Raw genomic sequence first — 26,426 nt, forward strand, 5'->3', positions numbered from 1 at the left:
TGTGACCTTGTGAACAGCTGTGAGTGCAGAAAGATCAGTTCAGAGCTCAGACAAGCAGCTAAGGCAACAAGTGGTGTAACATTCCAGCAATCAAATCACATTTGAGAGGAGCCTCTGCAAACAGGCATCTGCTCTGATGATGTATTTCCTGTTTGGCGGCCATCTTCATTGTTTACAAAAACAATGAATAAAACAGTAATTTTATCACCAAGAAAGCAGCGGGGAGCATCGAAAATGTCACAGAGGGGGCTAGGAGAAGACAAACCGGCTGGTACGTTTATTTATGTAAGATTTTTACAGTACAGATTCTCTTTAACCCAACACACCGCAGTGCCAATGCAATCTTCTTTTCCTCATATTCATAGATAGCTTAGGCTGTGCTGAGTTCAGTCAGAAGCAGAAGGGACTTGTACATTGTGTAACCATAAATACAGCCTGAAACTCACTGTAACACTCAGGCTAAAAAGATGGACAATGCCAATAAAATGCACAATGCAACAGACAGCAAGGAGGGTCCCAGAGCCTGCTGATCAGTCCCTGCAAATTATGACGGAGAAAGGACAGGGGGGGTTCCATCATTTCAGAGGCAAGGAAGGATCGGATTTAAAATTTTAGACAACATAGAATTGTCAGATAGATCTTTCATGTTTACCAATATCAAAATATCAAAGGTAGAATATACAGTAAATAAACAGCACAGTGCAGACATTTAATTTGATGAAAAAACTGACAGAGAAAACAGAAAGAAGCTTATTCAATTCACACCTAGCAAGGGAGAAGCATGTTAGGAAGTGCAAATCACAGCAAGTAGCCATCTAGTAGGACTCAGTGAAAAGGAAATGGTTCTACACAGAGATTGCACAACCAGAAAATCCACTGACTGGCTCCTTTCCATTACTGTGGGAGGACACAGTGACTGAACATCTCAGATGCCACTGGGAAGTAATACTTTATGTAAACAGGGGCACGTTACTGAATCCCTATATAATCAGCAAGAACTTTATCACTACAGGACACACTAGACTTCGGGTGCTCCCCCCGAAATTATTTTATACTCAACGCATTTTTGAAGATTGGGTGAGGGCTATTTATTCCATCACTAAACTTAAACTATGCTGCTACTACAATGTATGTGGACTATATTTGATTTTAAACTAAAAGGTATATTTTTTTCTACCAGTACAGCAATAATAAAAACATGTCCAAGTAAAAAGTGCTTTATTATGCAGGGGGTTTAACCTCATGGTAAAGGTGGTGTCTAAACAGTACTTGCAGTGTAATAGCACTAAGTTTTATTCCCATTGCAACCCCTATATTACATTGCTATTACGTTACTTTTCCATGGGTCTCCCATTTATAAAATCACCTATGTTGTGCTCCCCAAGTGCTAGTTCACACTACAAACGCGATCTAGCTACAAACGCACATCTAGCTAGCTAACCTGGGAGGGAGGATACAATACACTGGGGATACATCTAGCTAACTGGGGAGAGGGGACTAAAGAACACTGGTGGTAAATTTAACTATCAATACTTGAAAGGGAACTACATAACACTGGGGGCAAATCTAGCCATCTAAACTGGGGAGGGGTCTACCTAATACTGGTGGAACATCTGTGCCCCCCCGACAAGTGTTTGGACAGGAAAGCGGTCCCCAGGCCAAAAAAGGTTGGGGACCCCTGGTCTAGTGGTTACCCTCCCCTTACAGTTTTCCTTGTGGTCTAATTGTAACCTCCCCTCTTTTATAGTTTGCCCTGGTCTAGCGGAAACCTCTCATTATAGCTTTCTTTGGTGGTTCCTCCCTCCCATTTATAGCTTTCCGTGGGGCCATGTGGTTCTTCCTCACCACGTCATATGTTTCCCTGGTAGTCTAGTGGTCCCACTCCACCCTTATTAAACTTTCCATGGTATTCAAGTGGTCCTCTCTTATAGCTTTCCCTGGTAGCCTAGTTGTCTCCCCTCTGCCCTTCATAATTACCCTGATAGTCTAGCCCCCTATTCCTCCCTCCCCCTTATAGTAGTTCCTGGTAGTCTAGAGGTTCCTCCCACCTCCTTATAACTTTCTCTGATAGCGTAGTGGCCCACGAGTCTCTGGATGGGAATCCTGCACAAAAGACTTCTACAGCATGCAACATGTCCATTGATCCTAGTAACCATGTGATCTTTTCTCTAAACTGCTGGCCATATGCGGGAGCTCAGCAGCGGAATTTTTTCCCCCCATTTAAGGCAAGAGGGGTACTTTCCATTTCTAAAATACAATTTAGTATTATGAGCATGTGCCCTAGTGATGCTAAAGATGTGTCATTTTATTGACAGGCCCCCACTAACCTCAGATGCACTGTAGAGCTAGTAACTTCTAGTACACACAGGCTTCACCACTAATTACCTTTTTTCTCCTCTTCTTCTTCTTCTCTTTGGCAGCTTGCGCTTTCTTGTGCTCCCACACCAAGCTGGTGAGGTTTGCAACATATTCATCAGTTTGTTGGAGCAGATAGGCCAGACGGCGATCTTTTTTCTGATCAATCAGCTTCCGGTATCCTTCTTCATCTTCCGCCTGGTACAAAAGAAATCAAGATGTAAACCTCCTACATGACTGATACACCCAAACTAAAATGAATGCACTCTTCATAGAACATTTAATAACAACAGCAGCATATCATTACAACTTGGAGAGGATAGTAATGAACCAAAACTAATTTATTTCAAGCTACACTTTTGACTACAGAAAGAAGCAGCATTCCTTTTGGAAGCAAAGTGTTCTGTGAAGCACCAGCTGTATGACACATCTGGAAAGTGTCAGTATGAACATGCTGGAGTTCAGGATTACCTTGGTATGTAATGCATGATTTGAAGAGCACCCCCCCCCTTTCCACTCCTAGGTTTAAGATAATATAAAGTACACTAAAGGGAGTAACTATAAAGAGCTCACTTTGAATTCCATTCCTGTTTGCACTTAATTTACAAACACAACACTTTCATTCACTTCACATATAAGCATCATTGGCAAGTGTCAGCAGTCATGGCATGGGAAATTAACTGCTGACTAAGCATGGTTTTCATTAAAAGAAAACATTACATGCAAAAATGATAACAATTCTAAGCAACTAAAAATCCACACATTTGATATTTCAGTTTTAGGAACATGCTGGAGGTTGGATTACCGAAAAGGCTATTGCATTTATAAAGACGTCCATTAGAGGGAACTTGAAGTGAGGAGTACGGAGGCTACAATCTAAGTTCCCTTATAAACAATGCCAGTTGCCTGGCTGTCATGCTTAGCTTTTGGCAATTGTTTTGGGGTCACAAACCTGCAACAAGCATGCAAGCAGTAGAGTCATATCAGAGTCAATGAGTCTGATCTGTACGCTCATTCTGAGCCAGTGACATACTATTACAGACAGAATATCAACACAGAAGTCAGGCAACTGGCATGGTTTATTAGAGAATGAAGATGGCAGCCTCCATATTCCTCTCACCTCAAGTGACCCTTAAAAGTAACATCAAGTACAGGCATAGAAGTGTGGAATAGGACTTAGTATTCAAAAACCGACATCTCTCTCACGGTTATGCTTTAACCACCCTGGCGTTCTAATAAGATCGCCAGGGTGGCTGCGGGAGGGTTTTTTTTAAATTAAAAAAAAACTGTTTCATGCAGCCAACTGAAAGTTCCGGAGCGCCACTAGAGGGCGCTCCGGAAGCGTCATTCTGATCGCCTCCGGCGACCAGAATAAACAAGGTAGGCCGCAATGAGCAGCCTTCCTTGTTTTGCTTACCTCGTCGCCATGGCGACGAGCGGAGTGACGTCATCCGCCTCCGATCCAGCCCTTAGCGCTGGGCTCGGGCGGCTGGGGGGACCCTCTTTCGCCGCTGCATGCGGCAAATCGCCGCAGAGCGGCAGTGATCAGGCAGCACACGCGGCTGGCAAAGTGCCGGCTGCGTGTGCTGCTTTTTATTTCATCCAAATCGGCCCAGCAGGGCCGGAGCGGCAGCCTCCGGCGGTGATGGACGAGCTGAGCTCGACCATACCACCAGGATGACTAATATGCAAATGTTTAATTTTTTAGCAAGTTAATGTCGCTATTCATTTTCCTCCCACCTCAGATTCCTTTTAAAATAATTGCATTTGCAATCAATCTCTTCCAAAGTTTAGCGAACATCTGCCTTTTAAATCATACTTGGAAGATAATGACCGTTCAATTTTAATATATACACAAAAAGAAAAGAGAAGCCTGTCTGTCCAGCAATAATATATATCCAATCACTGGCTTTCTCAGATGCCACAAGAAAAGAAAGTGCATATCCACTGACATATCCTGATGTCACAAAAAAAAAAAAAAAATCACCAGAGAATATGTGGATAGGCACTTTCTTTTCTTATGTCATCTGACCAAACCAGTGATTGGATATATTATTTATTATTTTTATTATTTATTGTATTTATAAAGCGCCAACATATTACGCAGCGCTGAACATTAATTTAGGTTACAGACAATATTTAGGGGTGACATACAGCAATATGACAATACAGGAATAATAGAAAACCAGATCGCACAGTATGAGTACAAGGTAATGCTTAGTCAGTCACTGGATTGAGCATAGAGATTAGGCAAGTTAGGTTCACTCAGATGCCTAGCATGGGTGTACAGTAATGGAGGTGCATGATCAGGTAGGACACAAAAGGAGGAGGACCCTGCCCAAAGGCTTACAATCTAGAGGGAGAGGTAAGGACACGTACGGTAGGGGACCAGAGTTCAGCTGTAGGTTTAGAGCACTTGTGAGGGGTAGTAGGCCAGAGTGAAAAGGTGAGTTTTGAGGGCTTTCTTGAAGATGTTGAAGGAGGGGGCTGCCCTAATGGGTGGAGGTAGGGAGTTCCATAGTGTTGGAGCAGCTCTTGAGAAGTCCTGGAGGCGTGCATGGGACTGGGTGATGCGGGGGGCGGTTAGGCGAAGTTCATTGGAAGAGCGGAGTGAGCGGCTAGGTGTGTACCTCTGAGTAAGATCGGAAATGTAGGTTGGACAGGTTTTGTGGACAGATTTGTAGGTCAGACACAGTATCTTGAATTTGATTCTGGACTGGATAGGAAGCCAGTGGAGGGATTCTAGGAGGGGATCTGCCGTGGTGGAGCGATGGAGTAGTGGATAATTCTGGCTGCCGCATTCATGATGGACTGCAGTGGGGCTGTTCGGGTCATAGGGAGACCAGACAGCAGGGCATTGCAGTAGTCAAGGCGGGAAATTATGAGGGCATGGAAGAGGAGTTTGGTGGTGGCAGAGGTAAGGAAAGGGCGAATCTTACAGATGTTACGAAGGTGGAAGTTGCAGGACTTTGTGAGGATTTGGATGTGGGAAGTGAAGGAGAGTGCGGAGTCCAGGGTGACACCCAGACAACGGGCTTGAGAGGTAGGGCGAATGGTAGTGTGGTTAACAGTGACATGCACATCTGGGAGGTTCGTGGATGGCCGGGGTGGGAAGATCATAAATTCCGTTTTGTCTAGATTTAGTTTCAGGAACCTAGCGGACATCCAGGAGGAGATGGCTGATAGGCAGGAGGAGACCTTGCCCATGGTAGTGGTGGATATGTCAGGGGTGTGGAGGTAGATCTGGGTGTCATCTGCATACAGATGATAGTTAAGACCCATGGAGGAGATAACCTTGCCAATGGAGGATGTGTATAGGGTGAACAGTAGGGGGCCAAGGACCGAACCTTGGGGGACTCCCACCGAGAGGTGGTTGGGGGTGGACGAGGACTCATTGAAGGCAGTCGTGAATGAGCGGTTGGAGAGGTAGGATGAAAGCCAGGACAGGGCGAGATCGTGAATGCCCAAGGACTGGAGGGACTGGAGGAGTAGGGGATGATCTACTGTGTCAAAAGCTGCTGAAAGGTCAAGGAGGAGGAGAATGGAGTATTTACCTTCAGCTTTAGCTAAGGCAAGGTCATTGACCACTTTGGTGAGAGCAGTTTCGGTTGAGTGGGCAGGCCGAAATCCAGATTGCAGTGGGTCTAGGATTGAGTTGGCATTGAGGTACTGGGTCAGGCGTTTGTGAACCAGACGCTCCAGGAGTTTTGAGGCAAAGGGGAGGAGGGAGATAGGACGGTAGTTGGAGGGTAGCGAGGGGTCGAGGGAGGGTTTCTTGAGCAGGGGTAGTACAGTGGCCTGCTTGAAGTCTGAGGGGATATAGATTATTGTTGGTCCTATTAAATATTGTTTAACAGCGGGAGTAAGTGCCAATTATCCGAGAGATTTGTATTTTTAATTGTTTGTATGAAATGCTTGCTACAATAAAGATTACTTTTTTCATCAGAGATTTGATTGGTCTCTGATATTACTACCAATTTATAGCCCAGACAGGCCTTTCTTTTCTTTTTGTGTATATGGTCTCTAATTGAAGACTGATGGGCGCAATTTTTGATATACTAGCGATTTTGATGTGGCTATTGTGTGTGTTGCATTTGTATCTAAGTTCAATTTTAATATTCTTGTGAATTAATATTAAAATTAATATTTGTGAATCTGCACAGGCTGTATACTTCATAGATGTAATATGTGAATCCTACAGCTTCTTGCTGAAGACATGCACTTACCATTAGCCTTCTCATTCTTTCCTTCTCAATTCGTTCAGTCTCCTTCTTCTGCTCTCTCTCAGTATTTGCATGCCATGTGGCAACCGCTTTGGAAAGTTTTTGAATTTTGCCGGTAACCGATCGATGGTACTCTTTAAAGTCTTTAGCATGTTGCAGTATGCTGTTGAGGTACTCCTGTAGTAAAACAAAAATCATATTTTAAGGAATTTATAGGTACACAAAGATACAGAACTTCTGTGGCTGCTAACAACTGATTATTTTAGTGGGTCTGAGGTCTGTACAGCCTTTATAAGAGTACCCTTGTCCTCTACAGCTTGTGCTTCAGCAACTGGCTGTGCAGTGACAGGTTTACTGGGCTAACTGCTAATGTACACCATGAAGAGGGACAATACCCCTCAACCCCAAAGCACTACTACTTGGCTTAAAGTAAAGAGAGCATGCATGTCTGCACACAGATTACTCCCAAATCACTGCCTAAAGCAATCATCAAAGATCAGTACAGATCATGATCCAAATTTTGAATCTGTAGTGCCCAAAAGGCCATTCAAAATTCATGCCATGCTCCTGTGTTGCTTGACTTGGCTTGTTAGAAGATCATATTCATTTTATAGTACATCAGCTACAATTTCATTAGTATTCCAATAGAATATCACCATTAGTGGTTTTACATATTATACATCTGATTAGAAGTATATTCTACTGCTTAGTACAGGAATCTAATCAGATCTACGGCACCTCTGAAGGAATTTACAATGTAATAAGCCTATTACAATAATTGAACACTACCAAAAGCTAGAGCCAGTTTATTTAGTCAAATGCTTAAATCCAACTGAACCCCAAACTGAAGCGGTCAAATTCTGAATGCACATTTTATGTAACTTTGAAGTAATAGTTCTAGACTGCATATTTTAATTTAAAATCTGTTTTTATAGCTGTCCTCATCTGCAGCTGTAAAACTATGCATATGGAGGAAAGATGCTTGCATTGTCCTGTTAAGAAAGTTGGTGCCCACTTACTGCGAACTGAAAGTTTACATCAAGCTGAGCCAGCATAGCGACTTGATACAAGTTCCCACTATAGCTTGTGCATAGAGCTGAATATAAATGAGGTTGGTTGTAAAAATTTAAGAACAAACGTGGAAACTATTTTCATGCTGCTCTCTTGTCATGTTTTTACTGTGATGCTGAAAAACATACTCTTGTCTCAAGTGCTCTTCCTACTTTGGGAGTCACATGGTCACGCCTAATGAACCCAACCACCAGCTTCATCCAAAGATAGGGAGTAAGCAGTACTGCAGTGGCAAGCAGATTTGACTGAAAACATTTATTAGTCAGTCTTGTGAAATTCTTTTTTTTTTTTTTAAGGATTTAACTAACAAGCTTTTGAATGCCAACAGTTTCTATAAGCTACAATGTCTTCTTGTATGTAGCTACTTTTCATCAAGTTCTCATCCAGTGACTGAAGTCGTCCACAGTAGGCAACTCAATTTACTGTTGACAATATGCTCATTCATGAATTCCTTTCACAGTAATTGTACATCATTATAAGGTGAGGCTTACGATGGAGCGATCCACATTCCAGCTTCCAAACATGATGGAAATAGGGTTGGGCAAATGGGAGCTTGTATAAAACGGACCCTCTAGGGAAAGAACTTACCTGATGTTTTTGTCTACGCTTCCTTTCCTGCTCAATTTTCTGCTGCTTTTCAAGTTTTTCAGTCATGCGTGCTTCTCGTAGCGTCTGTCGCTTGCTTCTCTTGTAAGCTTTGGAGTTTAGAGCAGTTTCAAGAGTAGTATCTCGTCGCATGCATGCCACAACTTCCTGCCTCAACTGAGCAATAGAAAAATGGGAACAGCATTATTAGGGCACAAACATTGCCAAGTTATAAATTGCTAAGTTATAAAGTGTACAAACATGGCAAAGTAATAATGGGCACAAAGAAACAAAGTATTAATATGGCGATACATTTTTTTGCTGTGGCCTTCTTTCTCTTTATCCTTAAAAGGAGCACTGTGACTACAAAGTGTAAAATTTTAAATACATGTGTACATATATGTATAAGATTTACAGTGTCCCAAAGTAAAATGCACGGTCAATTACTTTCTTTTAAGGTAGCTACCACTTACAATGTTTGCAATCTGATGGTTCTGACTTCTCACCGACAGGTTTTGGAGTAGTCCATCTCCTCATGGGGGATTTTTAGATGTTTCTTCCATTTCAAAAGCACTTACTGACCATCAGTCCAATGGAAAGAATAGTGTGCAAGCTCATACGCTGGCAATCTGATATCTTTGTAGAGATTTTTGCCAGGGAGTGTTTTTAAAAGAATGCAGGAAACCTTTAGGTTCCTCATGAGGACAAGACACCGAACATTTATATCGCACTTTTCTCCTGGCGAACTCAAATGGCCAATGTTGCAGCCACTAGGGCACGCTCTATAGGTAGTAGCAGTGTTAGGGAGTCTTGCCCAAGGTATCCTCACTGAATAGGTGCTGGCTTACTCAACAGGAAGAGCCGAGATTTGAACCAGTACACTATTCAGCCACTAAGAGAGGAGAAGGACTAGAGCAAAATGCATACATGTAAAACTAAGAACACTTACTCTATGTGACAAAGTCATTTATAATGCATTTTGCTGTTGAACAAAATGTAATATATATATATATATATTAAATTTAACAGTTTTCTCCATAGTGCGCCAACAGTGGAAAAGCATGGAACTATGAGGAATGCACTGTTGCAGTGTTTTACCTGACGCTGAAAGTTGAGAAGTCTAAGTGCCTTTAACTCTACTGTAGCTTTGGTTCTCAAATCTGGCGGTAGGGAGCCAGGAAGATTCTCCAGTTCTTGGATCCTATGGGCAATACGGGCCTGAAGCCTAGAAAGAAAAGGGAAATATGCCAATCAGTATGGTTGCTACATTTATAGAAGGACTACTACAAGGCAGGGCTATACCCCACTGGTGATATTTTGTTTACAAGAAAGAGAGAAATTAACCCATTTTAAAAAGACACAACGGTAGGAATACAATTGAATTATTAGTCCTCCACTGAACAGAATGACAGGGTTGTAGCTACAGACAAGCAATATGGCTGCTATAGGGCCCAGAAGCAAGGGTGGCCAAGTTTATCACCATCTTGTCCACTGGCTTTCTATGCATCCTCACCCTGTGAGCATCAATCTTACGAAATAAAAGTGGGAACTCAGAGAATAGTGTGGGATGTGTGAAGTGTATACTGTGTAAAGATCTTAATACCCCTAATAAGAGAGCCTGACAAGATGTTGTGCCTAATACTGCATTGTCTCTTCTGAAGAGTATGCAGTATCCTTAACTATCCTGGTCACAAGACATTGCAGAAAAGGTAGGCCTGGTTCCACATAAATCTGCACTGTCCGGTCTAGTTCTGTCCTGTCACATTTTTTTATCAGTTTTACTTGACTGGACTGGAAATGTACACTTTTTATGTTTAAACACATCCATAGAAACATATACAAAACTGATGCCAACTGTCAGGACATCTTTTTGTGTAAATAAGCGTTACCGGTATTTACCACGAAGAGAAGTCCATGTGACGTTCACAGTGCGGAGTTAGTAACGCACACGTTACCAGGTACAGGAAAGCATACTTTTTATTGCATGTATGCTTCACTGTACCTACTTAATGCAAAGGTAATGCAGCGTTAATCTGCATTACCATTTTCTTGTTGCGCTTTAATGTTGCATTGCTACTTAACATGCAATCACATCGCAACCTCCTACTGTGAACCTAGCCTAAAAGTGCTGCCACCGATTATGGGGGGTAAAGAAAAGCAAAATCACTTTGAAAATTGCTTAGTGGTTGCGATTAATGATTTTGGGTGTGAAACTGACTTAACTTCCTGCCCTTCCACAAGTATCACAAAAAGGCAAGAAAGCTGAGGAAATCTAGACAATGGAGACACAGAAATAAATAAACTGACAGTAGCGCTAACCCTTCCCCAATTAACGGTGATATAAAAAAAAAAGTTCTGGTTAGGGCCAGTTTCCACTTGTGAAGTGATGTGAGTGCTTAATGAAAACTAGTGCAAAATAAGAGACCAAATAAAGAAAACCCGATTGCTAGAAGCATTACAGTTATTTCTCTTCTGCTCTGTAGTTCTACCCTACATCCCTGCTTCTAAAATAAGTGGCAGCCCAGCAAGATGCTGTAGAACATTTTTGTATTTCAACCTTTTTGCAATAAAGTAATAAGCATGAGTTCTGATGCCCAGCCAGATAAAGAGCACTGCGGCATCTGTGCCAATAGGAAGAAATCCCAAACCACCACGTATCAAGCAACTTGCAAATGCAGCACTTTATAGTTCGTGATTACGGCCATATTTACTGCTAATGTGTCTTGGCATGCCGCATGAATAATTAAGGAGGTACTTGTTTACTGAATGTACACACAGTAACACAGCAAATTCACTGCATATTAATGTATTAGTAATATCACATGTTGCAGTACCCAGTCTTCCTCTGCTAGCAGATTCACTTCTCCTGCAGGATTCATAAACCTCTTCCCGGGACCTGAACAAATATCTCCTGGCTGTAATATAAGTCTGTTTCTTGCCGGAATAGTAACCCGTCTTGATTTACAGTTCAATCTCTATGAAAAACCTGACTGACCTAATTCTAATTCAATTTTTTGTACTCTGGAGGAGAGAAAATGAGTCTCCTGCAGTGATGCAGAATTACATCCTTGCGGTTTTGGGTGTTTTTAAAGCCTCAAATCTCCTTGGAAGACAATCTGTTGATCTGATTTTTGTTGTGTATTTATAGAGCAAAAAGGAAAAAAAAGCGATCACTTAAGGTAGATTGCAAAGTCACTGCCCATTATGCAGCACTGTCCACACGTAAAACCTTAAGCTGTAAATTAGTCTAAAGACCCTTGCTCACATAGATTCCTAAATATTAATGATTTCTTTTAAAACTACGTTAGATTATTTTACCATCACAAACCGATAATACGTGCAATATGTAAACTGCTCAGGCACCTGTATAGCCAAATGATATTTTTGTGAGTTATCTTCTACATTAAAAAAAAATCCCTTTCCAAAAAGTAATAAGAATAACCATCTAAAAGTATTTCTTAAAGGGACACTTAAGTCAAAAAAAAAAAAAAAAAGAGTTTTACTCACCTAGGGCTTCCAATAGCCCCCCTGCAGCTGTCCGGTGCCCTCGCCGTCTCCCTCCGATCCTCCTGGCCCTGCCGGTAGCCACTTCCTGTTTCGGTGACAGGAGCTGACAGGCTGGGGACGCGAGTGATTCTTCGCGTTCCTGGCCACAATAGCGCCATCTATGCTGCTATAGCATATATCATATATTATATAGCAGCATAGAGGGTGATAATGTGTCTGGGAGCGCGAAGAATCACTCGTGTCCCCAGCCTGTCAGCTCCTGTCACCGAAACAGGAAGTGGCTGCCGGCGGGGCCTGGAGGATCGGAGAGAGACGGCGAGGGTACCAGACAGCTGCAGGGGGGCTATTGGAAGCCCTAGGTGAGTAAAACTCATTTTTTTTGTTTGACTTAAAGAGAATCTGTACTCTAATATTCTTACAATAAAAAGCATACCATTCTATTCATTATTTTCTCCTGTGCCCCTCTGTGCTGTTTCTGCCACTCTCTGCTGCAATCCTGGCTTGTAATTAACAGTTTTAGGCAGTGTTTACAAACAAACTAACCAGCTTCTAATAGGCTCAGCTAAGCATAGTGTGTGAGCCATTCAGAGTGTGCAGGGGGCCTGCAGAGGGTGTGTATCGCTTCTACCAATCACAAGCAGCCCTGCACATTCTACACAATCAAGCCTTAGCCCGACAAACAGGACAGAGGAAAGATACATTGATTTATTACAGAGACAGTGCAGTTAGGAAAGACTGCAGTAAGCCAGAGCAGATTAGAACAGGCATAGGAACTTATAGGATAGAAGAACTAAGGCTGAAAAATTTGTTACAGAGTCTCTTTAAGTGTCTCTTTAAGGTTCATACACACATCCAATATAACGCACAACCAACTGCACAAGTTGTGTACACGACAAGTGCATACAAACATGCCAATCAACAACACAACCTGCTCACCTAAATACTGCTCACACAAGTGAAACAAACTGCACAACATTTCCGTATTCAAAAGCAACAAAGTTATTCAAAGGACTTGTACATGCAACCAACCTGCAAAATAGTTGCGCAGGTTGACCCGCTGGATGGATCTGGCAAACCACCTGTTATCAAGTCATCTTGTTGTTAGCCAGCCATACACACGTCCATCTTACTGGATGTCGCCCATCGGGGATCACTTGGGCAACATCGCTGGGCCGGGCTGCACACACAGATGTGTCAGCTGTGTAGCGGACAATGCTCTGTGTCGCTATGGAGGGGCAACGAGCATTGGCGGGGGAGTGGCACCAACAATGGAATTGGCGGGAGGGATCAGTGTCACTGGGGTTGAGTAAATCTGCCCGGCAGATTGCTTGTGGGTTGGGAGTTGACAGCTGCTGTACACATGACCGATTGTTGGCTGAGGCGGTCGTCAGCGCCCGCCTCAATTGACTTAAATGACCTAAATGAAAAGCATGGGATTTGTTCAGACGTGCTGACAGGTCAATTTTATTTGGAGTCCAAAGCAGTGATGAAAAGAAAAATCCCAACCTGCACGATTTTTCTAGATGCCGGACAGAAGTTGGACATGTCATAGATCGCATGCCATCCATGACATATCCAATGCAACTGACAACAGAGCTACCGTGAACAAGGGGGTTGTGACATGGATGGCAACAGGAGGCACAGGGAAACTGGAGACCTTAATTTGCCCTCTTCACTTTAGGAATGACTGTTAGATTCCCTGAAACATTTGTCCTGCTTCCGTAATTTTGCATTTCCGATTTACAAATGGACGTGATGGTTGCTATGGGCATCAAATGCAAATATGGCCCTGGGCCACAGTTTTATTCTTATCACAGGAAAACCGGCTTTTTGTTCATGGAAACCCATGCCCACTAATCCAGTCTTTAGTATTACATGACTAGGGTAGAGAGAAGGGACGAAGAAGTTGACAGGTCTGAGCAACACTTCATAAATATAGCAAAAAACCCTTACGTTTTCATTGTCAGACATGGAGCAACCATAGGAAGACAACCAATACTTTCACAAATCTGCTTTATTTAAAAAATAAAGAACTTAATGGTTAATTTCTGGGGGCAGCAGCGAAGCAATGATTTTGTTTACACCGTACAAAAATTATTCCATAGCAGGAGCCTTGATAGACCTCAATCAGATTTCTGATAAAATCTCTTCAGACACTAAGGTGCAGTGTGTATATTGATCAGGATAACCAGATCAGAATACTAATCAAGAAATATCTACTGTGAGTGGCATCGTGTTATTCTCATTAAGCAGTTGCTAAACATGAACAGTAAATGGGGTAAAAAGAGGTACACCTGTTCACTACCATTAGACTCAGAGTACATAGGATCCTTGAAGGAGACCTGAAGTGAGAGAAATATGGAGGCCATATTTATTATTATTATTATTATTATATTTATTTCCTTTTAACCGCTTCACCCCAAAGGGGTTTTTACCCTAACGGACAAGAGCGATTTTCACCTTTCAGTGCTCATCCCTTTCATTTGCCAATAGCTTAATCACTACTGATCACAATGAAATGATCTATATCTTTTTGTTTTCACCACCAATTGGGCTTTTGGGGGTTGATATTTGTTTTCAGTAATTACTTTATTTTTTTATGCATTTTCAAGGGAAAACAAGGAAAAAAACTAAAAAAACTAAAACACACTATTTCTCCAATTTCATCCCCTATAGTTTTAATATAAACACTGCTACTGTACATAAAATCCACACATTTTATCTGCCTATTTGTTCTGGTTATCACAAGATTTTAATTATCTCCCTAGTACAAAGTATGGTGACAATATAGTATTTGAAAAAGGTGCATTTTTCTATTTTTTTCCCCTCTCACTATTTTCATTTTCACGCGCACAGTGGCAGCAGCACTGTGACTTATAAAAACGTCCTGGAGCCATTAAGGGCCCGTTTCCATTATAGCGTTGCGGAATCGCCGGCGAATCACCGCAGGCAAATCGCATGCGGGTGCAATTCTGCATGCGTTTTTGGCCGCGATTTTGCATGCAATTTCGCATAGGTTAGGGTGATGCGATTTTAACCATGTCACTGCCTGTGTGAATTAACATGGGTACCTATGCGTAATCGCATGCGAATTCGCGGCAAAAAACGCATGGGGAAAACGCATGTGATTTCCCTATTAAATACATTACGTGCGATTCGCCTGCATTCCACACGCAGGCGAATTCTGAGGGCTGTGCCATGCAGAAAAATCCTGCACAGAAAAACGCACAGCAAAACTGACAAGTGGAAACAGGCCCATCCACTTGTATTGGCTGTGCGAATCCGCATGCGGGCAACGCATGCGGATTCGCGATAGTGGAAACTGCCCTAAGAGGCTCTAGCAGGACGTTTTTATGTCAGCTTGTCATTAAGTGGTTAAACAATGCAATTTGCCTGGCTGTTCTGTTCATTCTCTGCCTCTGATACTATTAGTCAAATAACAAGCATGCAGATCAGATGTTTTACTTAAAATGACACAAGGTGACCATAAACAACTATTTTTACTTTCCAGTGACTTCGTCCAGCCCCTAGAAGTCATTCTGGTCCCTGGCTGCATCTCTGGTCTACTCCCGTCTCCGCTGGCAGCCTGCTGAGGATTGCCGACCGACTGAAGGGTTAGCGTCTTCTGCGAATGCCCCCTATATCACCAGAAGCATACTGGCTTCCAATGACGCGGGTGCATTCGCGTGCCCCAGGTAAGTAAAAACTTTTTTTTTAGGTGCTTGTGTATCATCCCGTCTAGCAGAACGGGCTCGGCAGTTAGACAGGCTGGAAAAGTGTGCACTGTACTCCTTGAGCAGCTGATTCACCACAGATCAGCTGCCCCGTTCCACACAGCTTTCCTCACTGCGCTGTGTTGTCTTTTCCATCAGTGATCAGACTGCAGAACAATAGAGAGCAATAATGAAAGAGGCATGAAGCCTTCCAGCCTGGAGGAGGGGAATTACAAGTGATTCTAGTGGCATACCAACTCTGCCTAATCACATTACAGGGAAGAGGACTTGCTGAGCACCAGCACAAGGTGATCCACCTCACACCCCCTGCTATGTACGGCGCTGTGCCCTGCAGCAATCTGCCCGCTATCATACAGCTTGTCTATAAAAGGGTCTCGCCCCTAATCACAGCCCACCAGGGGAGAGCCTACCTAAGCGGGGATCAGCGGCTGCTGTCTATGGAGCGGAGGTCACTGCATTCAGTGCGTTGTACAGCCCCTCTACTCACATCTTACACAGACAAGTGCTGTGACTTCGGGACGGGCTACAACACTGCGCAGTGAGGAAAGCTGAATGGAACGGAGCAGCTGATCTGTGGTGAATCAGCTGCTCAAGAAGCACAGTGCACACTTTTCCAGCCTGTCTAACTGCCGAGCCCGTTCTGCTAGACGGGATAATACACAAGTACCGTTTTTTATTGTCACCTTGTGAGTGCTTTAAGTTTGAATTTGCCACATGCTTGTTTCAGGTGTGTGATTCAGACACTACAGATGCATGAAATATCAGCAGGATGCCAGGCATTGTTTAAAAGGAAATACATATGGCAGCCTCCATATCCCTCTCAGTTCAGTTGTCCTTTAAGACAAAATAATCACCAAGGCACAGTACGATGCAGAATGTCTTCCATACAGACTGAATTTGGCTGAACCCTTATGCTCATGTAGTACACCTTTAAGTAAAAACTTCCTTCAACTTGGGAAGCATCAAGGTAAGTAAATTGTTGGAGCATATCTCTATGTCAAAATAATAAAGTGTGATAAAAAGCTAAATATAACGAAGAAAAAAAAAATGCTAAATTAGAACAGCTCTCTATAAGCAGCTATAGCTTGCTATCTCTGTCATATCAGGCTTGATGACATCACGACACCAGAACTTATCTTTGGAAAAAAACGGCAATGACATTTAACGAAAGGTCAGAACAGATGTACTTCTATTTAAAATGGCCTCTAGTTTGCATCAAACTCTCTGCTTTTGTTCTTCTCCTTTCTGCAGTGAAATGAAATATATACAAGCAGAGAGCAATTAGCATTGCATTTGGCCCTGTGATCTGCAGCAGTGTGAAAGCTCATCATTGCTGCTAGCCTAATGAACACCGTACATATATACATTCTGTGGGATGTAGACTGCAGACTCGCCATCTGCTGACACAAATGCCAGCAAGTGCTGCCAGGAAACCATAGCAGAGCTAGCGTAAAAGTGGGAAATCGGGTAGCTTTCACCCCACATGGAGTCAGCAATTCTGCAATATTACTGTATTGTGGTGCCTGACAAGAGCTGTTCACACACCGGCATGCAAATGGACAGACAAATAATTGCTTTTTGTTTCCTGGTCAGCTTTGTGCATTATACAGCTTGTTTCCTACAACAAACCTTTCTGACTGTAATCCTGTTGTGATTCCATTCACTTTGCCTGAATTGATAGTAGTTAGCATTTTTCAGTGCATACATACAAGCACTACAGCATCAGTGCAAACGGCACAGCAGGGACTGCTCATTGTAATCTTTCTAAATGAGGCAAGCGGCTTTCCCTTTTCTTTCTCCAAGGAAGACAGGAGGGGGTATTCTGTTCCTTAGATTAAAAGCAATAATAGTAAAAGATCGAAGAACTATCCCCTTGGGTGCCTGTGAGATTGGTGGAAAACATCAAGGGAAGGATCAGTTTGTACAAATAGGAGAAGTAAATGGATGCCTGTGTTCAGTCTGTGCAGGGGAGCTAGTCAAAGCAATTATTAGCATGTTGATGTTAGGTGGGCTTGTGCCCATAAAGATCATTACACATAATTACTCCCTGGGAGGTCTGTGCTATCTCTAAGCCCACCACCAGCACAAAGGACAGTGATACACGTCTCACACAGCAGGGAAGAAACCACTGGTTATTATCCAACTTTTCCATTGTCCACTCCCACACATTTGAAACATCCTAATTCTTGGCTTGCCAATTGTTTCATGCAGAAGTCTGCTAGCGGTGCTGCTCCTCTGTGCCACTAATACAGGCTTCTGCCTGTTACATTTGCCCTTGTCAACAACAAAGCTAAAATATGTGGTAATTTAATTTGCATACAAACAGTCCTTGAATGAGGGGAAATCAGGACACAAAATGAGAGCTCAATAATAAGGCAAACTGCAAATTAAAAATAGCAACAAATTAGATAACATGCTGCTGACACGAAGAAGAAAAAAAGCACTGCGATATAAAGTGTATTGCTGTATAAGAGTACAAACATAGTTTGTACAAAGAGTACAAACCACAAATGACAATGCAGCCTTGTGAATCTAAATATGATGTAGATCAGCTTTTCTACACAATTATATATAGCAGGTACCTTTTATTAATGACTGAGTTGCACAAGTACCCATTAGGGTCCGTTCGGCACAGAGAAAGGCACACAGTTTCTGCGTCACATACAGTGGCTTGCAAAAGTATTCGCCCCTTTGAAGTTTTCCACATTTTTTCATATTACTGCCACAAACATGAATCAATTTTATTGGAATTCCACGTGAAAGACCAATACAAAGTGGTGTACATGTGAGAAGTGGAATGAAAAGCATACATGAGGCCAAACATTTTTTTTTTTTACAAATAAATAACTGCAAAGTGGGGTGTGCGTAATTATTCAGCCCCCTTTGGTCTGAGTGCAGTCAGTTGCCCATAGACATTGCCTGATGAGTGATAATGACTAAATAGAGTGCACTTGTGTAATGTAATGTCAGTACAAATACAGCTGCTCTGTGAGGGCCTCAGAGTTTGTCTAAGAGAATATTGGGAGCAACAACACCATGAAGTCCAAAGAACACACCAGACAGGTCAGGGATAAAATTATTGAGAAATTTAAAGCAGGCTTAGGCTATAAAAAGATTTCCAAAGCCTTGAACATCCCACGGAGCACTGTTCAAGCGATCATTCAGAAATGGAAGGAGTATGGCACAACCTACCAAGACAAGGCCGTCCACCTAAACTCACAGGCCGAACAAGGAGAGTGCTGATCAGAAATGCAATCAAGAGACCCATGGTGACTCTGGACGAGCTGCAGAGATCTACAGCTCAGGTGAGGGAATCTGTCCATAGGGCAACGATTAGTCGTGCACTGCACAAAGTTGGCCTTTATGGAAGAGTGGCAAGAAGAAAGCCATTGTTAACAGAAAAGCATAAGAAGTCCCATTTGCAGTTTGCCACAAGCCATGTGGGGACACAGCAAACATGTGGAAGAAGGTACTCTGGTCAGATGAGACCAAAATGAAACCTTTTGGCCAAAGTGCAAAACGCTATGTGTGGTGGAAATCTAACACTGCACATCACTCTGAACACACCATCCCCACTGTCAAATATGGTGGTGGCAGCATCATGCTCTGGGAGTGCTTCTCTTCAGCAGGGACAGGTAAGCTGGTCAGAGTTGATGGAAAAATGGATGGAGCCAAATACAGGGCAATCTTGGAAGAAAACCTCTTGGAGTCTGCAAAAGACTTGAGACTGGGGTGGAGGTTCACCTTCCAGCGGGACAACGACCCTAAACATTAAGCCAGGGCAACAATGGAATGGTTTAAAACAAAACATATCCATGTGTAAAGGTGGGTACACACGTCAGATAAAAGTCTTTGGAAAATGAAAATGAAAGATCACAGACCAATTTTACCCCCTTCCATGTAGTATGAGAGCCATACCTACACAGTCTATTCCATGGAGCTGAACTCCCCATCAGATAAAAATCTTTGCAAGATCCTGTACACAAAGATGCTGTACACATTCAACAGATCAGTATCTGCAAAAGATCTGTTCCTGCAAAAGATCCATTCCTGCAAAATGCATTCATAGTCTATGAGATCTGCAGATCTCATACACACCTTGTTTAATGGACCATCATCTGCAGATCAGACAATTATCTGCAGATCTGAAGATCCAACCTGGTGGATCCGATCTGCAAATAATTGTCCGTTAAACAAGATTTGTATGAGATCCGCAGATATCATAGACTTTGAATGCATTTTGCAGGAACAGATCTTTTGCAGATTAAAAGATTAAAGGTAACCAAAACTGAGAAGGATATGGATTTTTCCTTTTAAAATCATACCAGTTTCCAGACTCTACTGCTGATCCTGTGTCTTTAATACTTTTAGCCACAGCCCCTCAACAAGCATGCAGATCAGGTGCTCTGACTGAAGTCAGACTGGAATAGCTGCATGCTTGTTTCAGGTGTGTGATTTAGCCACTACTGCAGACACAGATCAGCAGGACTGCCAGGCAACTGGTATGGTTTAAAAAGAAACATCCATATCCCTCTGTTTAGGTTCCCTTTAAGAATTACAGCTACTAAGGGGGTACTCAATAGGTCACCCTGGAGCAATTGGGAGTCTTGCCCAAGGCCTACTTCCTGAATAGTTAACTGGCTCCAACATGAATTCAAGCCCTGAACTCCAATGGAACTATTTAGCTACAGAGTTGTCTAACAATAAAATGACTTGGCTCTGCCCAGGAAAAGCTAGGTTAACAGCACAAGGCATAAAACACATGTTTTACAAGCCCATTTAAAGGGGAACTGAAGAGAGAGGTACCGTATTTTTCGGACTATAAGACGCACTTCTTCTCCCCTAAAAGTGGGGAGAAAAAGTCCCTGCGTCTTATAGTCCGAATGTGCAGCCAGATGCCCCCCACAAGCAGGTGCTATTTAGCCGCGGGCTCCGCATCCTGCTTCCTTATACACTGTGCACCGGCTCGCCTCCTTTCCTGGACACCGCAGACGCTCCAGCTCCAATAGGCACCCGGTCCTTGCAATTGATTGATGTCCCCGCTGCTTGGCCAGGACATCGCGGCTCCTGAGTCACGCAAGAGCTGACTCCGGCTAATGGCTCCATCTCTGGCTCCAGTCTCCGCCACTGATGTCCCTCCTGCGCTTCCGCCGCTGCTACTACCAGGATCGGCGGCTATGTCACGTGGGCTGTTAGCTAGAGCTGCCCACGTGACTCCGGCTCCCGCAGCGGCTTTTTCCGCCTCCAGTCTTCACCACCGATGTCCTTTCTGCCCTTCCGCTGCTGTTTCCGGGACCAGGACATCGGGCGGCTATGTCACGTGGGCCATTAACTAGCACTGCCCACGTGACTCCACCTTCCGCAGCGGCTCCATCTCTGGCTCCAGACTTGACCACCGATGTCCCTTCTGCCCTTCTGCCGCTGCTACAGGGACCAGGACATCGGCGGCTATGTAACGTGGGCCATCAGCTAAGCTGCCCACATGAGTCCACTCCCACAGAGGGTCCAGCTCCAGCGCTTCAAAAGACATCCGGTCCTTGCCAGGAATGTCCCCGCTGCTCTACCAGGATATCGGTGGCTCTCAGTCACATGGGCTATTAGCTGGAGCTGCCCGCGTATCTCCAGCTCCTGCAGAGGCTCCAGGAGGGATCCAGTCTCTGCCACCGATGTCCCTGCTGTTGTCCTTGCTGTTCTACTACCACTTCCTTGACCCAGGAGAAGACAGAACAGTGACACTGCTACTCCGAGCCAGACTGCAGGGGACCCTGGATGCCATCCCTATTGCCAGTAGCCCAGGATCCTGGAAGAACACCTCTCCCCTAGGATTGGTAAATATGAAAACTGCATTTGTAGGTAGTGGGGGCATTTGTAGCTAGTGTAGGTAGTGGGGGTATTGTTGTTTAGTTTAGGTAGTGGGGGTATTGTTGTTTAGTTTAGGTAGTGGGGGTATTGTTGTTTAGTTTAGGTAGTGGGGGTATTGTTGCTTAGTATAGGTTAGTGGGGGTATTGTTGCTTAGAGTAGGTTAGTGGGGGTATTGTTGTTTAGAGTAGGTTAGTGGGTCAGCAAGAGTTAGTTAGTGTAGCTGGTGGGGCAGCAAGAGTTAATGTAAGGAACTTAGTTTAACTAGTGGAGCAGCAAGGGTTAGTGTAGCTGGGCAGTGTAGCTTAGGTAGAGACAGTTTAGGGGAAAAGGTCCATAAGATGCCCCTGGACCATGGATGCACCTAGGTTTAGTATATATTTTTTTCCTGATTTTTGCCCTTTAAACCTAGGTGCGTCTTATAGTCCGGAGCGTCTTATAGTCCGAAAAATACGGTATATGGAGGCTGTCATGTTTATTTCCTTTTAGACCATACCAGTTGCCTGGCAGCCCTGCTGATCCTCTGCCTCTAATACTATTAGCCATAGCCCCTGAACAAGCATGCAGCAGATCAGGTGTTTCAGTGGTTCAGACTTATAAGTCTGATCTGACAAGACTAGCTGCATGCTTGTTTCTGGTTTTAATCAGATACTACTGCAGAGAAATAGACCAGCAGGGCTGCCAGGCAACTGGTATTGATTAAAAGGAAATAAACATGACAGCCTCCATATACCTCTCTCTTCAGTTCCCCTTTAAAGGGGTTCTGTGGAAGGGGGGTGCTGGGGGGGGGGGGGGGGGGGATACGGTTTCTCTACAATCCTTCAATAAAGTTCATTAGCAAAAGTAAACTATTACTGATAGGCGATTGGCAATTTCTGATAAAATAGAGGTATCTTTTACTAACAAAATCCTCTTTCAATGCATTGGAGTTATTCTTTTGCTAGTTTGGGTTAAAGATCAGAAATCCGTCAGTAAGAACATTTTGCCATTATGTATTTGGAAGCAGGGAATACTTTACTGCTTGATCTTAGCAAATATCCAGATAAAGAGAATTTATCTGGCACAGGCTCTTTTATATGGTAGAATATTTACACTGTATATGTAAGTGTCTAATCACAGACAGACTGCAAGTGTAAATATGTCTCTTGACAATTACAAACTGAGATCTTGTGCCCGAGTTTTTCTGACTTTTAAGAAGGGCTACTATTTATTATTTAAGACAGCATCCTTTCGTTTTGTGCAGATAATAAAGTAGCACCAATAAGCTGCAGCTGCACAGCCTGTCTACTTCCAGCTTTACTTTTCAAGATTAATTTTCCTTGCCATGCTTGGACTCACACTGCCCAGACACTGAGCATCCTCTGAGGCATGCATGATTTAAAGTTTTTTGGACCTGCAAATTTGCCTCTGCTGCAAAAGAGTCTATGTTGTGGAGAAACATAAAATGTGGGGTACAAATTTCAATTTTTACAGATATAACATACATCGTTTGACTTTATAGTAATTTAGCATCCATTATACTAAACACTATGTAAAATGACTACTTTTTTTGCATACAAATGTTACTGTAGTACAAACTGGACTAAAGACAATATCAGCTAATTAAAAAAAAAAAGCCACAAATGCGCAATAAATGCCATATCTGAGGGCTCCTTTACACTACATGCGATTCAATTTTTTATGCGATTTTACATGTTATTCTAAGTTTTATTAATTATTATAATAATAATAATAATAGCAGGGCATCAACTTTTTTGCTATAGTGGTCCTATCAAAATCCAGTATCCAATGGTCCATACAAAAATGGATTAAATGGTCATGTTGACAAAAGACCAGCAATTGAGAAAGATATACAGTATATACTGTATAATTACCAAGACTTAATTAAACCAGAGCAGTGCTTAAAGGCTACATGAGGCAACCTTAAAAAAAGTGACTCATAAGGTCCTGGTCTGTCGGAGTTTCGGGGGCGTGCTGACGTGATGACGTAGGTGAGGCGTGTCCGATGCTCCGTCCCCATCCTCCCTCGGCAGAAGCTTAGCTCGGCGTCCTACCTCATGAGTGAGGCCCGCCGAGCGGCTCCGAAGCTGAGAGACTGACTCCCTGCGACCCGGAAAACCTGGGGCCTTCCGGAAAGTCTATCCAGCGAAGCGGCTGCGGCATCATTCGTCTACCACAAAGCTGACTCTGGGGAACCCGGTAGAGAGGTGCGACCTGCCCGACATTGGAGGGAACCAGCAGCGAAGCCTGCTCGGTGCGCCCGGTGTGACTGGAAAATACGATTGTAAAAATCTGCGGACGCAGACACACAGAGGCCAGCTGTGTGGACACTGAGACTATCCAGAGGAGCAGGGCTCTACACTAGAGGCTTAAAGGAGCAACCCACACAGCCGGCCCTATGCGGCCTGAGCAGAGGAGAGCACGCTGAGCTGCAGTTCTGGCCGTAGGCCTGGAGGAAGAGAGGATACACAGAGACACACCGGTGATCCTAGCAGGCTGGAGGAGGTGGTGAGTGAGACCCTGCACTAGATATCTCCGGATCTGTAAGTAAAAGCTGTCTATATTTAAACAACTATAGAACTGTTGCCGGAATCCTTTGTCTGGAGCTTGAGGGAAGGGCTAATCCCAGCGGCCTCTCTCACTATATACTGGACATATAAACCCATATATCTGAAATCATTACCCATAAGTAAATAAAAATGTCGGGACGCAATAGGAAAAAGGAAGAAGCCGACGATAGTTTAAATCAATCCCAGAGATCAGCAAAGGACTTCTTTCCCAAAACCGGGGGGGCTAGCAAGCAAATAGAAAAAACCCAGACAGGAGCGCACTCTAATGACCCCCAGGAGGGAACACAGAAGGGACAAAGAAATCTGGAGGATATCTGGCAATTTTTAAAAATGCTACCCACTAAGCAAGATCTCACTGAACAAACAGAAAAAATAGTAGAAACCACCAAAGCTGAATTAGAGCTATTCCGTGAAGCCTTACACACTGTAGATAACAGAGTCACCAAGCTTGAAGCAGCTGTAACTGATCTACAGGCTATGAATATTAAGTTATGGGGGGAGAGAGATAAGCAGAATAGCTACTGTGGATCCCTGAGATACCAAGTTGAAGATCTCCAAAATAGATCTAGGAGGAAAAATATCAGAATCCGAGGTTTACCGGAAACCTGCGGCCAAGAGGAACTTCAACCTGTGCTGACCCAGCTGTTTAATAAACTATTGAATAGACCCTCAGAGCAAATAGTGCGGTTCGAGAGATGCCACCGAGCACTAAGACAGACCCCCAAAACAGGCGAACTACCAAGAGACATTATTTGCCGTATACATCATTTTCATGAAAAGGAAGCAATAATGGAGGCAGCTAGGAGCCAGGGAAACATCCTATGGGAAACACATAGAATCCAGCTCTATCAGGACCTGGCCCCAAGCACTTTACAACAGAGGAAAGCTATTCGCCCCTTGCTGACTGTCTTACAAAAAGAAAATATACAATATAGATGGGGGTTTCCGTTCAGTTTAATTGTTAGGAAAAATCAAAGAACTTTTTTCCTTAGACACCCAGGAGATCTCCCAGATTTTTTTTCATTTCTAGCAATTGAGCCTGTGGAACTTATTGACTGGGACCCTGACGCTGGGATGTATGAGCCTAGGTCCAGGAGTCATAAATGATCATATATATAAGCGCCTTTTCTTTTTTTTTTTTTTTTTTTTCTTTTTTTTTGTTTGTTTGTGAAGTGGGGGGGATTTGTTGGGGACGGGGGTGGGGGATGGGGGAAGGGAGAGGGGGTGTTTTTTGTCTCTATTGTTATTTTTTTTTTTTGGTAAATAAGAGCATAATGGTCGATATGACATACATGAGCTTCTAGGCATGCTGCTGGAAATTTGATAGCATGCCTGGATAAGGAGCCGAATTAAGATGTCACCCCAAAGGAGGTGGCTGGGTGGACAGGATTAAAAGTTATGAGTAAATACGAGTAAATTGGGGATTAGGTTAAGAGTATATTTGATTACACCGTAAGTTATTAGTAAAGAGAAGAGGGGGGATATTAAATAAAGCTACATTAGATAAACAGTGGAAAGAAACGAAACCATGTAAAAATATGAAAATGGTCATCAGTGAGATCCTGTTCCAGGTAGCCACCTTCTCGGGGAAAAACAGATATTGACTCTTGCAAGAAAGTGCATAATGTTGCTAGGAAAGCTAGGTTTTTTCCAATGGTTATACTGATAAAGATGTATAAGTCACAGATGTTTTGTTATGGGGAGTAAAAGGACACGATGGTAAATTATAAGCACTACTGTATTTAGGGGTGGAAGAAACCTGCTTAGGTTGAGTAGGTGGAACCGACTGGCGGTGGCGAATGAGACAGGAGCAATAGTCTTCATTAGGAAGAATAAACACATATATACCTAGAGTAAGAGTAAAATGGTGATTAAGTTATGTGCACACTTAAATAAGTCAGTTATCTTTGGGGGAGGAAAAGAAGTTGGTTTCTTGATAAGGTTATAAATAGACACATAGGGGGGGGGGGGAGTAATTTCACGTAATAACAGGAAAAGACACTAGTAGGATCCTGTCTCACATCGCCACTGCCAGGAGGGGGGGGGGGGGAGGGAGGAGAAAAGAAAATTATGATCTATATAAGAAAGGGCACAATGTAGGTTAGGAAATCTATGATTATATAATGATTATATTGTTAAAGAAGAAAATATTTGATGTGCACATAGTATGGAGGGCCTATATGGGGATAAGTGGGGAAATTATAGATAACACTATAGTAAATAAGGGGGATCAATAACCATTGTAAAGGCTATATATAATAAGATGATGAGGTGATTCTGACCGCACTTTATACATAGAACAGATATGAAATCTGTGAAACCAACCTATGTTGGATAGATTGGTGTCCTCTTCCTGCTTCTCCCCTCTTTTTCCCTTTTTTTTTTTTTTTTTTTTCTTCCTTCTTCTTCTCCCGGTCCCTCTCCCCTTCCCTCGCTCTCCCTTCCCCGCCTCCCCCCCCCCCCCTTTTTTTTTTTTTTTTTTCCCCAATGGTGCTGAGGATGGGGGTGGGGACGGGGGGGA

At 43.2% G+C, this 26,426-nt stretch overlaps 1 protein-coding gene across 5 annotated transcripts in view; it reads right to left on the bottom strand.

The window, feature by feature from the left end:
* Positions 1 to 26,426, bottom strand: part of SMARCA2 (SWI/SNF related, matrix associated, actin dependent regulator of chromatin, subfamily a, member 2) — a 283,693-nt gene that overhangs the window by 151,703 nt on the left and 105,564 nt on the right. For all 5 annotated transcript variants that reach the window (XM_068235810.1, XM_068235819.1, XM_068235838.1 and 2 more), the window contains exons 7-10: positions 9,333 to 9,459; positions 8,238 to 8,411; positions 6,582 to 6,755; positions 2,386 to 2,553 (exon numbers count right to left, since the gene is read on the bottom strand). In XM_068235810.1, coding sequence (XP_068091911.1) covers positions 2,386 to 2,553; positions 6,582 to 6,755; positions 8,238 to 8,411; positions 9,333 to 9,459 — 643 coding nt within the window. The remainder of the gene's footprint in view (positions 1 to 2,385; positions 2,554 to 6,581; positions 6,756 to 8,237; positions 8,412 to 9,332; positions 9,460 to 26,426) is intronic.

This window comes from Hyperolius riggenbachi, chromosome 1, assembly GCF_040937935.1.
Source record: "Hyperolius riggenbachi isolate aHypRig1 chromosome 1, aHypRig1.pri, whole genome shotgun sequence".
Classification (NCBI taxonomy): domain Eukaryota; kingdom Metazoa; phylum Chordata; class Amphibia; order Anura; family Hyperoliidae; genus Hyperolius; species Hyperolius riggenbachi.